We start from the raw sequence: 17231 nt of genomic DNA, 5'->3' as shown, positions 1-17231 counted from the left end.
GCTTTTCAGTGAGTCTTAGGAATACTAGCTTAGGGACTTACATGAAGATATTTTTGTGATTTATTTAGGTAAAGCACCTTTTGGGGAAAACACTACATTTTGTGCTTTGGGGAGATTTTTATGAGGAGACAGCTTGTGTTCTCAAGGCACTTTTAAATAAAACATAGTTGAAAGTATTTCCAACTTATTATAAAACAACTAGATCACTCTATTAAAATAAAGTGAAGCTTTTATGGATAAAATCAGAATTCAGATAATGAAATATACTATTAGAAAGTTATAAAGGAAGACTATTTAATACTAATTTGAAATAATCAGAAAAAAATAAGGATACTGTGGAAAAGAAAATGGAAAACAGACTATAAAATGTTCAGTGGTGGAGGTCTTCATACAAGACTGGAGTTAAGCTGTCTTGATGAAAGAACTAAATAAAAAAAAAATGAGGAAACAAGGATTGAGAGAGGAGAGGGAGAGGGTCAGGGAGAGAGGAAATGAGGAGATGTTTGTGAAGGGAGGACTTGGAAACAAACTGAAGTGGTAGCAAGATTTCTTTTTCCTGAATATATTCAGAATGGTAATGCTGATGACTTATACATTAAATTATTTAAAGAATTTAAGGAATTGGGGCAGAATTATTTCTGGATAGCTTAAGAAAGCAGAGTGCTGATGCTGAACCCTTAGATGTAAGTCAGCTTTTGTGGCAGGAAGATTTTCTAACCAAAAAAGATGAAGTGAACCTCTGAGGTAAAAATTGAGTATAGTTTATTATATATAAATAAAACCATCTTCAAACTATTCATTCTCTTTTATTAGACTTTCAGAAAGTCAGTATGCATTTAATAGGCACTTTGATTATATTTTTCATAGCTATACTTATTATCACAGTGGGAAAATGTGTTCTTAATCTGTGGTTTCTCAACCTAGCTGAGCATCAGCAGACTTGACAGGGGGAAAAAAAAAAATCTAAACTTGGGAAACATGAAGGATTTGAGTCACTAAGCATGAACATCCATAGCTTCCTTCCTTTTCACATCAATATAATGTTCCACTTTTTTGACTAATGAAAAAACCCGGCAAAAACACATACAAATCAGATTAAAATATGTGTTCTTGATTTACCCAGTGACCTTTAATGTGTCTCTTTTCTTGAAACTTTTCTTCATGTAGCTTAACTTAAAGTAAAACCTAGGTTGACATATCTAGGTCTTATCATTAATAGTGGAAGGAGAAATGCCTAACTTTACTTGATGGTCTCCATCTTTTAGTTTCAGTTCTAGCTATTCCCTTTTCTGAGAAAACCTTTTAACATGGGTCAGGCTGCTGCCCTTACATTCTCATATCTTCTAACCACTTACTTCCACCTCCCCTCTATCAAAACTTTCCTAATTCCATCAGTGACCACTCAGTTTCATTCAATGGCTTTTCTTCTCATCTCTTGATTTCTCTGCTGTTTTTGTTAGAAATGATACCTTCCCTTTGAAATTCTCTTCTGGACAGCTTTAACAATAGAGAAAGTTCTTACATGCCCAGATAGTTTCAAGAAAAGATGCCTCTTTGAAGGTAACTAGATGAATATAAAACAGCTTTATGATGCTATTAGAATCAATGAGAATGTTTGCTTTTAAAAAAGCATTCTTTAGCTTAGCCTTAGTAGTTGATCATATTAATTTAGTTTCATAAATCTATTCATTTACCTAAAATGTATTGAAGACCTTTTATATGCCAGGCACTGTTCTAGGTGCTTGGGATATATAACTAAAGAAGACAGAGATTCCTGCCCATGTGGAGTTTATATTCATGCATTAAAAACTGCCCGATTACTACTTGTTTAGTATATGTCTGGTTTATGTGTGACTTTTTGAATAATTTGATAACTATCTTGCTTCTAGTGCAGAGTTCGGCACCTGTCATAACTAGCCCATTTCCAAGTCTCTTGATAGCTGCAGTTAATGCTGTATGCTATTAAAGCAATGGCCATATGTAGTTATATTTTTATTAGAAATATTGAAACAATGATTATTTCTATAGATTGTTCTTTTGTTTGGGTCTTCTCTGGTCATAGATGTATACTAGTAGCATTTAGCTTAGCATCCACTAGTATCTCTTAAGTACTAGGGTGCTATATGCAATATAATTACTGTGTCATTACAAGAATAATCAGTAAATTAAAGCTGTTAATCATGTTGTGTTATGAATGACATAGTTCTTTTTAAATGTCAGTCTGTAAAGATAAATAGTGCCTGGGTTTTTAAGAGAGGAGAAAAGACTTTTCTATTATACCCAGCCAAACAGATGGCTGAGGGTCAGCTAGAAGCTGAATGTTGGTTGAGTTGAATCATATTATGGTAAAATGTGTATTAGGGACTGTTGACTATTAACCTTAAGGTGTGTGTATGCATGAGTAGGAAGAGATATTCCAGATTCAAAATCTTATATAAATCATTATACAAAGTAGTTTGAGCCAACATAACACTTAATCAAGCTGTTTGTCCTCTTCATTTTGTCTGCCGCGTTGGAAGCATATCGTAGTAGGATGAGTGGATGTTAGGAGGTCATTGTAGAGGTTATAGAGTGACTACAGTTGGTGGTAGTGGAAGTAGAAGCGCATGGATTTTGGATAGGTTGGGAAAATAAAATGCATTAGACTTCTTGATGGATTAGTAATGGATTATGGGACAGAGAGTAATGTCAACCATAACGCCTAGGTTTCTAATTTGGTTGGATTGTAGTGACAATCACTGAGGTAGGATACCCTGGAAAACGATGAGGTTTAGGGAGAAAGAATATGAGTTTAGATTTGAGCATGTTGATTTCTGGAGCTCAGAATACATGGGCATGGATGACAATGCCCAGAGACAAGAGACTGAAGAGAATTAGATCATTGAGGGAAACTGGAGAGATTAAAAGCTCAGAATACTTAAGAGGTTAATAGAGGAGAAGCAATCATCAGTGGGGTTTGTGGGTGGGAGGAAAAGAGAGTGCTTTGTTATTGAAGCCGAGGGAAACAAAGTGGTCAGCAGTGAAAGGAGTGAAAAATGTCTTTTGAATTTAGTGGCATAGAGAGGTCATGTATTGCTTAAGTGAAAACTGTTTCTAGGAGATGTAGAGAAGCCATGTTGAGTTGAGCTGAGGAATGAGTGTGAGGGGAAGAAATAGAGATTGAGTATACAGCGATCCTTTAGAGAAATTTGATGTGCAAGGTAGGAGACAGTATGATATCTAGAGTGTGATGTGGGGTGGAATAAAGGTTTCTTTTATAGGAGATATTTATTGGAATTTTAATAGCTGTAGATACACAGTGATGACATTGATTTCTGTATAATATGTAATATATTTAATTAATTTGAATTCTTATATGATATTGTACATTATGGGACTCATAATTCAGCATATTTAGCATTTAATTTCATAGGAAATGAGCTTAGCCCTTTGCACACTGTTGTTTTTAGTTAACTCATTTCTTTTTTTACATTAAGAGTACAGAAAATTTCCTAGCCCTCAAACCACATACGTTTTTCCTATTCAAGAGTGTAATCAGAATCAAATAATAAATTACAAAAAAGATCCTTTTATGACTGATCCTGGCTCTCTTGTGGTGCAGTATTCTTTTGCTAATCTTAAATTCAGTTGGATAGTGAAGAAGAGGCAGTAGGAAGGAAATCCATACAGTGTCATACAGTTTACTCAGGTATAAGTCTTCTCAAGAATACTTAATACTCTATCTACTTGACATATTTTATGGAACATATTTAGCTATGGTGTTTTTCCAAATTAACTAAATTTATATTTTAATTGAAGTCCATGAGAGAAATTTAAAGACCTGAAATGATTTTTTTGGTGTATTATTATAAAAACATTCAAGACCGTTGTAAATATTTCAAACAGTATAGGAAAATAAAAGGAGTACTTTCTCTCAATTCCATTACATAGATATTTTGGAGTTTATTCTTCCATATTCTTTCCTATGCATGTCAAAAGCAGGTTTCAAAATAGTATGTGTTAGGGAGAGAGTGTGAGAGAGAGAATGTGTATTTTAAATAATACCATATATACTATTTTGAAACCTGCTTTTTTCACTTAGCAGCATAATTATGTTAATGGTGTCATAGCATGTTAAATCATGTAAGCTCTACCTCTTTTTACTTTGTTTTGCTTCAAGCCTGTCAGTATTATCAGCTTAGGTTCCCTAACTCAACAATATAAACGTTTTCCTTTATGAGGCTGAAAGAAAGCAGAATGGTCATGAATTTGATGGTTTATTAAAGGTATTAATGAGATGAGTTTACTTGAACTTTCGAGTTATGGAACTTATTACAGTTTTTCCAAGATAGCTGGACTATCAGAGGATGGGGAAAGCATGGAACATATTTTCAGATGAAGGGCATGCCGAAAGTGAGGTCTGACCTGGAGCTGGAAGAGTGTGTAAAGATAGAGAAGGAGGTAAAGTAGATGGGAGGCCAATTTTAGAAAATAGACATATGGTTTCTATGACTTTTCAGGCTTAAAACTTGAAACCAGAACCTGGGATGTTAGACCAAACCAGAGTACATCATTAAGGTTTGGAGTCCAGATGATTACACTAGGATCAGCTCTAAGAGATCAAAGGTGAGCAGCAAAGTAGAGATAAAGTCTGAACAAAAAGGCATAGAACATAGCTCCAGGTTCAAGCTAGGCATAGACTGGGAACTGCAGTTCAGTTTCTTGTTCAGTTGGGCAGATTATCATAGTAGCATACCTACTATGTGATCATTGACTTCATGACAATGTATTTTTCATTGTTCCAATTCTAAACACTCTTGGAAATGGGTAAGGCTGATAAGTGTATGTTGCTGGGGAGTTGGATAGGTTGTATATGTTTTGGAGGAAAGGTCTAGGTTCTTGCTTTAGGAAGCACTTTGGGTCAGGATGTAGAGGTATATAGTCAAGGTGTGATAGGCCCCTGATCTACCTTCAGCATCCCTTGCCCCCAACACTTACCATACACACGTCATTAGCCAACTTGTCATACGTTCATCTCAGGGGATTCAAATGGCTCTTTTTATGCCTTGGAATGCTGCCTAGAAATATATAGTTAACATATTCATTATTATGAGTAGGTTCATAGGATGATTAAAAAGTAAATGAGGAGAAGAAAGAACTTTCCTTGTGGGTGGAATAACATGGTTCACTAATAAAGAAGATGGAATCAAGAAAAAAAGTTGAAGACATTACTAAACTTAAACACTACTATTATTATTTCATGCCCCTCCCTGCCATTTTTCTCCTGATCCAGTCTTGCACTTTTATATAAACTCATCAATATACTTTTCATAACAACAGAAGGTCAGCAGTGGTGAAGGGAGTATGAATGGTTTATTTTCTTGTTTTCTCAGGCACAATAATCTTGGTGCGCGACCAAAAGGGCTGTCTACTCTGGTGAAGAGTGGTGTTCCTGAAGCATTGAGGGCAGAGGTATGGCAATTATTAGCAGGCTGCCATGACAACCAGGCAATGCTGGATAGGTACCGACTTCTTATCACAAAGGTAGGAGATCTTTTCATATTATTCTCATGCAACAGTATATTAAGTAAATCCTGTTTTCATAGCTCCAGTAAGTCATAAATGCTTTGAACTTCTTTAAAAACTCTATATTGTTGTTCAGTGAATAGTTGCCTTTTGTTCTAAACACTTGTTGGACAGTGATAAACAATGCACTGTAGTGATCTATGAACACTTAATGCCTTGGCTTTCATTTTTTTGTTCAAGTAACTTTATAACTGTTTACTAAGTTGGAATATACTTATATTTCAAGTACTCTCAATTAACCTTTCTTACTGTATGAGATTTATGTACAGTTGTACACAGTATAACTGTACTCTAGTATAATTTTAAAGTCAAATTAACTTAAAATGAAATTATAAGGCCTCCTATGCTTATGTAACCTTACACTTAAATGATGTGGATACTTGCCCATATCCTTATCCTGTCAGGAGCCTCTGGTTCCAATGTAAATTCCTTTGCTTATGCCCAAAAAATTGATTTTAGAGCACAGGTAAAGGTAATCCTCGATCCTAGGCTCTCTTCTTAGGTCTTATCTCCTAATTTCTTAATTACTCTAATAAATCATGGATTGTAACATTTTGTTTGTTTTATAGAAAATCTCTATTCATAAATAATTTTTTTCATAAGTAAGACTTTATTCCTCAGGCTATATCAACTTTTAAAATTCTTTAGCCCCTCTGATTCCTTCTTCCCTTCCTTACCTCTTTGCCGCCCTCCCTTTCACAAATATTTTCTGAGTGCCTAGTATATTCAGTCACTGCTAAATTCATTCTTTTTTTTAAAAAAAAACCTTTATACCATTTTTTATGATTAGTATTTTCTATAGAGGAATGTGCAAGATGATCCATTGATGTTGGGGGCAGAGATGTCTAAAGTTCCATTTGCATTTTTTAAGTTACAAATGCAAAATGTTATTCAGCTATACTAATATTTGTTGTGCCATGCTAGGTCCTTGGGTCTCATGGCCACTTGTCATGTGTAGTTCAGGAGTGACCTGGGGGAAGAAGGGATTTGCACACCTTGGAATGGAATAACAGTGGTGCTCACGCTCATATATTCGCTTTTAGAATACTCAGTTTTCTTGCAGTTTGCTTGTGTTAGATTAAGTGGATTTACAGGTTATCTAGTTTTAAATCTTCATAGGATAGATGGGTGGTTCATAAAGTCTGCTGTCCCAGGATGTTACATATCAAGATGTTTAAAAAAAATAAACACACTAATCTGTCCTTCAAGCAAAATTTAATGTTATGATAATGGATGACAAAGCAACTACTTTGGGAAATAAATTCATGTTATAGAGAAGGATGTTTGAAACATTTAGCAATTTAAACATTACTATGTGATTTTGTGACTGAAAACTACATGCCTGTGTTATTACAAAACTCTTACCATTTTCTTACTTTAAAATCTGGAATCAGAAATTTCAGGTATGTTTAAAACTTGTGAAAATGATTGAAGAGAATTTGAGACTGATTGTTAAAAATATGAAAATACAACACCTTCTGGTTTATTTGTAAGAATACTTTGAGAAAATGAGTACTCTCCTAGCCAGATTTCAACAAAATGGTTGATGGGTAGGACTGAAAGAGATGATGTGCCTCTGCTTGGATCTATTGCTTTTTGTTATTATTTTCCAGATATGATCACAATTAAAACCATGAACCAAAAAACTGATTTTGGAAAGTTTTCAAATTGTCATTTCATAAACTGCTAAACAAACATATCAGAAGATGAGGAGCCATATTGTATGATTCTATTTATATGAGATGTTTGGAATAGACAAATACAGAGAGACAGAAAGTACACTAATGTTTGCCAGGGGATGGGGAAGGGAGGAATTGGGAGTGACTGCTAACAGGTGTGGGGTTACTTTTTGGGGTGATGGAAATATTCTGGAATTAGAGGTGATGGTTGCACAACATTGTGAATATACTAAAAACCACTGAACTGCACGCTTTAAAATGGTGAATTTTATGTCATGTGAAGTTTATCTCAATAGAAAAATTACACAAAATAAAAAAATTTTAAATGGCCCATGTTCAATATTGAATAGTATTTTTGTAGTATTTTATTTAAGCAAATGTTTTTCATTTTTTAATTTTTCTCTACATTTCTATAGTATTTATATTAGTACAGTAGCACTTGTGAATAATAAAAATAAATAATAAATATACATATATTGGAAGTTTATGCTTAGACATTTTTATTGATGAGGATATCTGAGCAAAAATGTCCAGAGACCATTAACTCTTGGCGTCAAATCACTTTTGCACATAATTAAGCTGTATACCTTTAGTGGCTGCTCATGGCATAGCAGCAACTGTCATATTCCTTCCTCCACTAAGAGGCTTTGTTAATTCATACCTTTTAAGATTTCAGAATTTGGAAGAAAAATGAAAATAGTCTCCCAAAATATTATTTATAAACTCCTGACAATACATATGTTCGTATATGTGATAAAAGCTTTGCCATATATACCAAGCAACATGGTAGTTTTGAATATACAATTTTTAGGAAAAAGTTTAAGATCAAGAGACAGAATGACATAAATGTTTTCATTGAATAAAATATTCCTGGACTGCTTTCACTGTGGGGTTCTGGCTGTGATTTACTTTCTGCCTGTGAAGACTGGAGGGAGGAAAAAAAGCCACATTATTTTCCTCTGGCAGTGGTGGGCAGATGCCTGGGCCTTGCCAGTTGTGAGATTTTGCATCTGCTTTGGGCGTTCCATTCTGAATCACATGCCTTCATTCTGTAGTTCCTTTTTCCTGCAGTTTCCTATCCTGAGTAGCAATAGCAACCTCCTGATTCTTTGGACTGTAGTTGTGGTGGCAAACCTGAAAGCTAGCAGTGATGTTCCCAGTCTCTTGGTCTTCCAGTGTGTAAGCGCCTAAGTCCTTGCATTAAATCCTTTTTGAAATACTTAGAGTGGGTTCTATGTCCCTGACTGAACCCTGTCTGATATACCTGGCATATGGTTGCCACCTTGTTGTCACAAGATGGCTGCTCTACATCAAGTGTTGTGTCCAGAAAAGAGAAGAGAAAAGACAAAGGCAGCCAGACTTGAGGCTAAGGGAACAGTCTTCCAGACTGCCAAGTCTGCCCAAGATTCTGACACCAGCTGCAAGTTTGGGGGTCCCCAGAACCATTCTCACTTCCTACCAGTTGGCTACAAATTTGGGGGTCCCCATAAACTTCCTCAGGCATGTAGCAAAGTGTTATACTTACAATTACAGTTCTTTTTTTTTTAATAGCAAAAGGATGCAAATCAGATATAAATCAGAACCAGCCAAAGGAAGAAATACATTGGGCAGAATCTGGGACTGAGAGGGTTCCAAACAGGAAGCTTGCATTGTCCTCAGGGATATATTACCTTCCCAGCATCAATCTGTAGTAGTACCTATCACCATCCCAGGCATTTCAACAAGCTTTGGTGTCCAGAGTTTTTACTGGGGTTTCATCATATGTATATATGATTGATTGGATCATCGCCCACTTGGTTGAACTCAGTCTTTAGCCTTCTCTTGTTCCCTCCCCTGAGACTGGATCGATATCACCTGGCTCAACACCCCTATCCTTTAATTACATGGCTGGTCTTTCTGCGTCGGCCAGCTCCCATGCTTAGTCCTCTTATTAGCATAAATTTTCTAGGGCCCTTCCATGAGTCACCCAAAATGTAAGCATAAACTGTCAGATGTGGTTGGAGGGGCCCACCATGAATAACAAAGATGTCCCTGTCATTTGGGAAATTCCAAGCTTTTAGAAGTTACGTCCCATGAGCCTGGACCTTCCATGAGCCTGAACCTTCCAAGAGCCTAGACTTCTTTTTGGTGTATCTCTTTTTGCCAGAACCAGGTCTGTCACTCTTTTAAAGATTTTTTCCTTAAGCCCCAAACAGCAGTTTCCACATAATCTCCTTGATCAGGATTCTGTTACATGGCTATCTCCATAGAAAGCTGGGAAATATTTTTTTAAGGTGGTACATTGCTGCTCCTCTTCATCCACTGAAATACGAGTTTATTAATAAGGAAGAAAGAGAATAGATACTAGGTAGACAGTTACCTTTCTCTGCCGCAGCTGCCTTGTTAGTAGAGACAGAAGTTGAGATATGTTGTGCAATAATTTATTATGAAAAGCGTGTAAGCCTAGTAGTTTATTTATTTTAGGACAGCAAATGTTTACTAATCGCCACTTGAGATTGACTAATAATGTACAATTTAAGATACTATAATAAATATTTCCAACTCTGCTTTATAAGTCAATGACCACATAAAATTTTTAATGTTATTTCTGTCATTAACAGTGCAGTTTATCAAAAACATTTTCTTACAAACAGTGTAGAAATGTGTGGCTCTGATCTTGTGCCTTTATTCAGGCTCTCAAGTCATAACATTTCTGTGAGAGAAAGTACAGTGGTATATTTAATTTCATTGTCTTCCTTGCTTCATAGCCAAACGTAATAAAAATAAGATGAATGATGTCAGTATTTAAAAAATAATTTTGTTCTTCCTCTATGCTTACGGGTAGAAATAAGACAGCAAGTGCTTGTAGCCAAGAGCATTAAGAATGCACTTTGGTGGTGAATGCATATGAGCTTAGGAGCTGCTCAGGAGAAAGAACATAAACACCCAGAGGATTTTCAGTAAGAAGTGCCTGCATATTTGGCACTTTCTGGTCCAGAGCTGGTAATATTTTCTTTTGGTCCAGTTAATTTTTCCTCTCTTATTAAGGGAACGGCAAGATTTCAAGGTCAGTTAATAAAGTGGTTCAGCTTGAGCATATAAACTTGCTAAAGACCTCCCAAAGACATCAGGTTGTATAGGGAAGAAGGAATATGAAGTATTTATAGAAAACCTACTAAGATTTGGCTTCCATGAGAAAGTAGTCTGTTTATCTTTAAATCCTATGGTATAGTGCAGTAATCCACAAGTTGAAAAAACAAATCACATTCTGAAGCATCCTTTTCAGGTTAGATGGCATATAGCAGGCTGGATCCAGCCTGTCATATGCTTTGTGTAATCATCAATACAATACATTAAAGAATAATATACATTTCTGGCTCAAGCTTGTACTTTCTGTTTTGCCATAGACATACTACTCTTTATTACTTACTCTCTGTTCTTCATACGTTGTAATACCTGACCAGCCCTCAAATATATTTGATTTTGTGACTCCATTATATTAGCATATCGACCATTGCCTCAGGGGAGGGAACTGTCACAGTGTGCTTTTAGTTGTTTAAGGTCTACTTCACCAGTAGACCCTAAACTCCAGGGGAGCAAGGACCACAACTGTTTTACTCTTTGTGGATACCCTGTGTCTGGTATAGGGCCTGGCATGTACTGGATGAGCAGTAAAATTTGTTTTTGTCCCTCTCACGCGGGACCCAAGGTCATTTGTTGACTTATTCATATAGTCATTTATTCTTTTCTATTTTCTTCCCCTAAATTGTAAGCCTTACATTGTGTTGTGGATAAAGCTGGTAAAGTGTGAAGCACAGTGTCTTTATCATCTAGTTGGGGAGAGCACAGCAATGGGTTAATTTGAGCAGCAGGTCCTGGTGTGCTAGCCTATGTTGTTTTTGCCAGGGAGTAGGTAGGAGCCACTCAGAATTACTGGCATAGAGAGTTTTGCAATAGCCAGTGGAGCCACCTTGGATCTTAGTAGGTCAAGACTAGAGAGTAATATTGAACAGGGAAGAGGGCTGGGGTTACAGTGTGGAACAGTCACTCTCTCTGGCCTTGTTGTTTTTGTAGTGTAATCTATGGAAAATAAAACTTTGCAAATCTTTTTGACTGATAGGAAAAGACTCTAGGGACCAAAGGTTTAAAAAGGATGAAACACTCTAGACTAGATTTAAGATGAAGCAGGACAGGAGCTGCAGGCTAACTGGTAATCTTAATCTGGAGCTGAGGACCAAGCAGGACCAGCCAAAAGAGCTGATCCATCTAAATAATGGAGAAATTATTTGATCCCACTGGCAGCATCAAGGAGCTTTTAGGCACAACTTGCCTTGGTGAAGGCTGCAGCTCCACTTTGGGAGGAAATGTTGGTGCTCACTCTGGAGGGAGACTGTGGGTTCAGATTTCAAGCTCTGCTGGTTAGTAGCTTGTGACCTTGGGCAAGTCCCTTAATTATCCTTAGTCTCAATTCCCTCATTTGTAAAATGGGCTTCATAATACATATCGTACAGAATTGTTGTGAGGATTGAATAAGATAATTCATGTAAAGCACTCAGAGCATGCCTAATATATGGTAAGCACTCATTAGCGATAGAGGATGGGGAAAATTATAAAGCAGTATATGCTTCAGTGTTAAATGAGTGGCACAGAAAAGAACTTTAGGAAGTGTGGAGATTACTATGGGTTCTTGATGTCTGTGCAAGTTTCAGGACACCCATCTGAGAAATAAAGAGAAAGAAGAAAAACAAGATATGTGTAACACTCTGTTATGTACTTGTGCCACTAATTCATTCTTTCATTTATTAAACATTAAGGTGTCTTCTGTGTTAAAAGTAACACTGATATCCTCCCTTGTAGGAACGTACAGTCCAGTGTAGGAGGCAGTCCAGAAAGCAGAGAAATGGTGATGACATGGTTAAGTGCTGTGACAGAGATATGAACAAGGATAAGGGAGCACAGAGACTGGAGCAGCCAACTCTGCCCAGGAGCAAAGAACAGGAGGGTATGTTTAGTCTGAGGCAATGCCATTCCCAAAGACACAGAGTTGTGAAAGGTCCTGCCATGGTCAGAGGCTGTGGGAAGTTCAATATGACCCACGGGGACACTCTACACCATAAACTCTAAGTCAGCAAGGATTGTGTGTGGATTTTGCTCACCACTGTGATCTTACCACTCAACTAGGACTGCCCTCTAGCAGATGCTAGAAAACACTTGCTGAGAGAAGTAGTGGAGTGTGTGATGGGCATTATGTCTATTGCTTTCATATGCCCTTTCCATGTAAACCTGACAGCTTCAGTGATATAACTCCCATTTTTACCATCGGTGAGATAGGAGGTTCAGAGAGTTTGAGACGCACAGTTACTAAATAGCAGAGTCAGTATTTGAATCCACAAAGTAGAAAACTCTAAAATAGAAATGAAAGAGGGCATTCTTACATTTTGTCTTTTAAAGATCCTTTGGAAGGGAAAACTTTCTCTGTATTTTCCCCATCATTTAATCCTTAAGGGTAATAAAAGTTGAAATAAAATCAGTACTATCCCTTTTCTCTACTTTTGCTATTCATTGTATGGAAATGAAATTTATAATTTACTTGAGGAATTATTCTGTTTATATCAAGAAACATGTAAACCTTCTAAATGATGGAAACGTTCTAAACAGTACTTTCTAGAATTAGTAATAGAAAAGTTGAAATCACCTACCTTCAAGCCGTCCCTTTTAAAGTGGGTCTTCACACCATTTGTCCTTAAGTGGACTTGGCAGCTTCAACCACTGTCTGCTGCTACATGATTTCTGCCAGAGGCTGAGGGCACCAACACGTTGATGAATCAGTGGCAGACTTGTACCGTGTATTTCTGAAAGTGTAAGTTCTTTATTGCTTATCATTGAGATTTCTTGTTATTTCTATTAAATTAGCATTCTTCATAATATTGAGGTGATCTGAAAGGACGATGGAAGGATTGTGACCTTGCTGCCCCTTATAGAAACAAACAGAATTTAAAGCTTCTAAACTTAGGATTAAATCTTAATTGCTGGCTTTAGGAGCCACTGAGTAATGATCACATTTTCACGCAGTATGAGCCACTTGACATAGGGAAGATTGTGTGTGTTTTAGGGAAACCTGAATTTTATGTAGCTTTACAGAACTGTATGTGTAATTTTAATTAACATGGCATGTGTGGTATAGTTTATCAAGTCTGCTGATACTGCTTATATAGCATAGGAAATATTAGACTATAATTCTATGCTTTTTTGTAGAAGTGACCTAATTGATAGCATTCATACTTTATACTTTGTTAAAATCAAAACAAGCTTTTAATTGATAAGCTTTCAGAAATACCATCATAACTCACTTCCTTCTCTCACTTGAATTTGTTTTTTTCCAAATGAATCTTCTTTTCAAGAAGTATATGTATATATGTGCACACACACATACATTTTCTTTTTAAAGGATTTAAGTTCTAGTGTTAGAATGACCTGGATTTGAGTCCTATACCTCCCATGTATTAACTTGTGATCTTGAGAAGTTATCCCAACTTTCTAAGCCTCAGTTTCATCATTTGTAAAGCAGGGATAATAATAGTACCTACTGTGATTGTTGTGTGAATTAAATAAAATGATAAAGTGCTTGGTACATAGTAAGTATTCAAGATATGAGTGCATGATATTAGTAATAATGGATATTGGTATCAGTGTATATTTCTACTTTAATATGTGTTTGACAACTTCTAGTCACATAATTTTCATGAGAGCATATGATGTGAACAATAGCTGATAGAACTGAGAAGTGATCTTTTTAGAAGTACGAAAAGTCAGATTTGTCTTTTTCTAATTTTTTTTTCTGACTAGTGAATATCTTGGAATGTTTGCATCTTTAGGCTTGACTTTGTAATGATTATGTGAATTATTATTTCAGTGATTATGCATACTCAAGTATATCATAAAGTCAAATGATATTCTCTAAAAAATCACTCCTGATGCCTGTATGATCTAATCAAGACTGCAAGACAGATATCAATCTCATTCACTTATTAATTCACTCATTTAGTAACTCTTTATTGAGCATCTTTTATGGGCCAGGCTCTGTGTAGTTTCTAGGCCTATGTAGACAAAACGGGCTCTCAACCTTGAGGAGCATGGCCTAGGGAAACCCAGGCCAGTACACAGATAGATCAAATATATGATGATACAGGTTATAACAGGTATCTTAATCAAGTGTGTGGAATACAAAAGAGGCAGGGACAGCTCTGCTTGGGTAAGTCAGGGAAGACTTCATGGAGAAGTTAATGTTTGAGGTGGGAATTAAATATGTCTGAGCAAGATAGGAGAGGGAGTACAGTATAGGAGTGGCTTATGTAATGATTCAGCTGCCATTTCGTGACTTAGCTTGGATTATCCTGGAAGCCTTAGGAAGTAAATTCAATGTGCTCCTTCCTTCCCTCACTTCCACCTCAGATGGCCAACCACATCCACTATTTATGGGTCAGTGCTTGTCCCCTGGTAAAATGGGAAGAACATAATACAAGTTTATTCTTGTTATAATAAACATGTGAAGTGAAAAACCTCAGGAAATATATTAAAATGATATATTTAGTTGATTACCTAGGGTCGACATAATAGAATTTTAACAAGTAATTTTACAGTATCTATTTAATAAATGTTTGAGTACCTATTGTGTGCCAGGTACTGTGCTAGGATGGTAATGCATATTAATTTTTAAAATCAATGAACGGAAAAGTACCATCCATTGGCTAAATACAAAACAGTATAAACTTGCAAAGACAAAGTCTAGTTTGATAAAGTACAGAGAGCATGTGTTTAAACCTCTATCAGAGAGTAAAAAGGGCAAAGTTGCAAGTATTACTTTGGTAGTTGCTGCCAAAAATCTTTTTTGGAATATAAATAAAAAACAATGATAAGAGTGGCCTGTTTTAAGATTCTGCAAGTTCTCTGCTTTCTTGAGCATTGTATAGACAGATGAAGCTTCACTGTGTTTATTCTTGTCAGATTATTGGTACCGCTCAGAGTAAAGCCTGTCTTCTCTCTGTTCTCCAGTGCATTATTGTAGCAGATGGCTTTTAATAAAACATGTAGCTAAAGAAAAATTTTTACCCTATTTTAGTGGAACATACTATAATTATAAATACTGGACAGTCTCAAGAGGAAATGTTTAAATTGGTATTTTTCTTATGATCAAATAACATTTAGTGAATATTTAATTGAAAAGTCAAATTATGGTATCAGTTATGTATTTTTTTAATTTAAGTTTCCACAACTAAATTAAACTTTGTACATCATTTAGCCAGGTAGATATTTGCTTTTTCTTTACGTGGTTTATTTTTTAAAAAATTCAATGCTGTATGTTAGTCAAATAACACTCAACACTAGTTTTGTTGAGAGGCAGGGCATTGCTTAATTACATAGCTGCTCTGTTCTCTGTCATCACCTTGTCTAGTTGTAGGAAATGAGCTTTTTGATAGAATGGGGTTACTCCTGCTGAGTCTGTACCATTGGTATTATAAAAATCACAGACTCTTGTACTGGTATGTTACTGATGTAGCCATAAAATTTAAAAATTTCTCCAGAAAATTCATAGTTCTTTAAAATATATTAACCAAAAACATAAAGGGGGCAAGGATACTAAAGAATACTGTGTTGTAATGTAAATGACTTGAGCATGTACATAGTAGAAGGTCTTTATTAAAGGAAACTAAGAATTATTGAGATTCTTTAAGAAAATGTACCTTTTATTTCCTCTTTTCTTGTATAATAAGGGCGATGGTTTCTTACTACATAATTATACCTTTGCTTATTATTTTTTTCACCACATAATTTTTATTAAATTTTCTTTGTTCTCATTACCTGAGGTCTTTCATTTTCTATCATATCAATATTGACACCTACATGTGTAAAAACTATGATTATATATGTGAATCTGAGAACTCAGAGTTTTCCCACCAGCATTGATACGTTTCTCTAAAAATTTAAAAATATATTCTTAATTGTTTTCATGTATTTAAGTGATAATGTTCTGCTTCTAGTGGTAAGTGTTGTTTTTGTTATTCTTTAAATATAATACATAGTTTTGAGGTTAATTAAGGAAAAGATGATTTTGTAATGAATTAGAGTAGGAGTACACTGTCTTGAGGGAAGACTGGGCTATTGCTGAGCATGGATCAGTGGCATAAAAGCTATATTTATAGCTATAGAATTAAGGATAAGAGGAAAACATGGATATTTTTCTTAAATCTCACAATTTTCAAGAGCCTGAGATTATAATGTGATTCCTGGATCCCAGTTTCATGGTAACTTTATGGACTTATCTGCACATGTTTCTAGAGCATATTTATATTTTATTGGGTAACATAGTGTGATGAGTTTTCTCCAGGGTTTTGCTTTGACTTTGATTTACTTTTCCATTCAAATTTATGTTTAGATATGTTTACCATTAATTAGTGCCAAGGTTAAAAAAGGAAGAGACAGCAGATACCTATGAGGCAGGCACCAAAACTCCCTCCCCAACATATCACATGTTTCTGCTTGTATTTTGGTGACAGTTCTATTTGCAGCTTCTTGCTTGATTACTTCATGCATTTCTCAGTATCTTCCCTCTCTCTTTTTGTGTCTCTTTATAGTTTATATTTCTTTGTCTCTCCATCATATCTTTCATTGTTTGTTTTACCTGCCTCCATTTCTTAATTGTCATAATGTAGCTCTGAAAAGTGATTTTTTATTATTTGTTGTTTTATATTTGCTGGGTTTCATGTTCCCTGTGAATTTCTCAGATTAGGCTGCTTTTTACTCACATGGCTTTTTGTTGATTTTTAAACTAACAAGACAGTAGACTGTGTCATCATAGAGTAGAGAAACTGTCATTTTGTTGTACTTTGTATCCCCAGAGCCTGGCATTAGTCCTTAATAAATATTTGTTGAATGACTGTATGAATTAAATTCTATAGGTCAGTGCTCCATGATTGGAATAGAAAAGCTAGGGGTTAATGGCTATGGCAT

At 35.6% G+C, this 17231-nt stretch overlaps 1 protein-coding gene across 5 annotated transcripts in view; it reads left to right on the top strand.

Moving 5' to 3' along the window:
• Positions 1-17231, top strand: part of RABGAP1L (RAB GTPase activating protein 1 like) — a gene marked incomplete at its 5' end in the record, with an annotated part of 698468 nt that overhangs the window by 189388 nt on the left and 491849 nt on the right. For all 5 annotated transcript variants that reach the window (XM_082834440.1, XM_082834438.1, XM_082834439.1 and 2 more), the window contains one exon: positions 5373-5523. In XM_082834440.1, coding sequence (XP_082690566.1) covers positions 5373-5523 — 151 coding nt within the window. The remainder of the gene's footprint in view (positions 1-5372; positions 5524-17231) is intronic.

This window comes from Leucopleurus acutus (assembly GCF_964270905.1).
Source record: "Leucopleurus acutus genome assembly, chromosome: 2".
Lineage (NCBI taxonomy): Eukaryota > Metazoa > Chordata > Mammalia > Artiodactyla > Delphinidae > Leucopleurus > Leucopleurus acutus.
The sequence above is the reverse complement of the archived record's forward strand: the minus strand, read 5'-3'. Positions and strand labels throughout refer to the sequence as shown.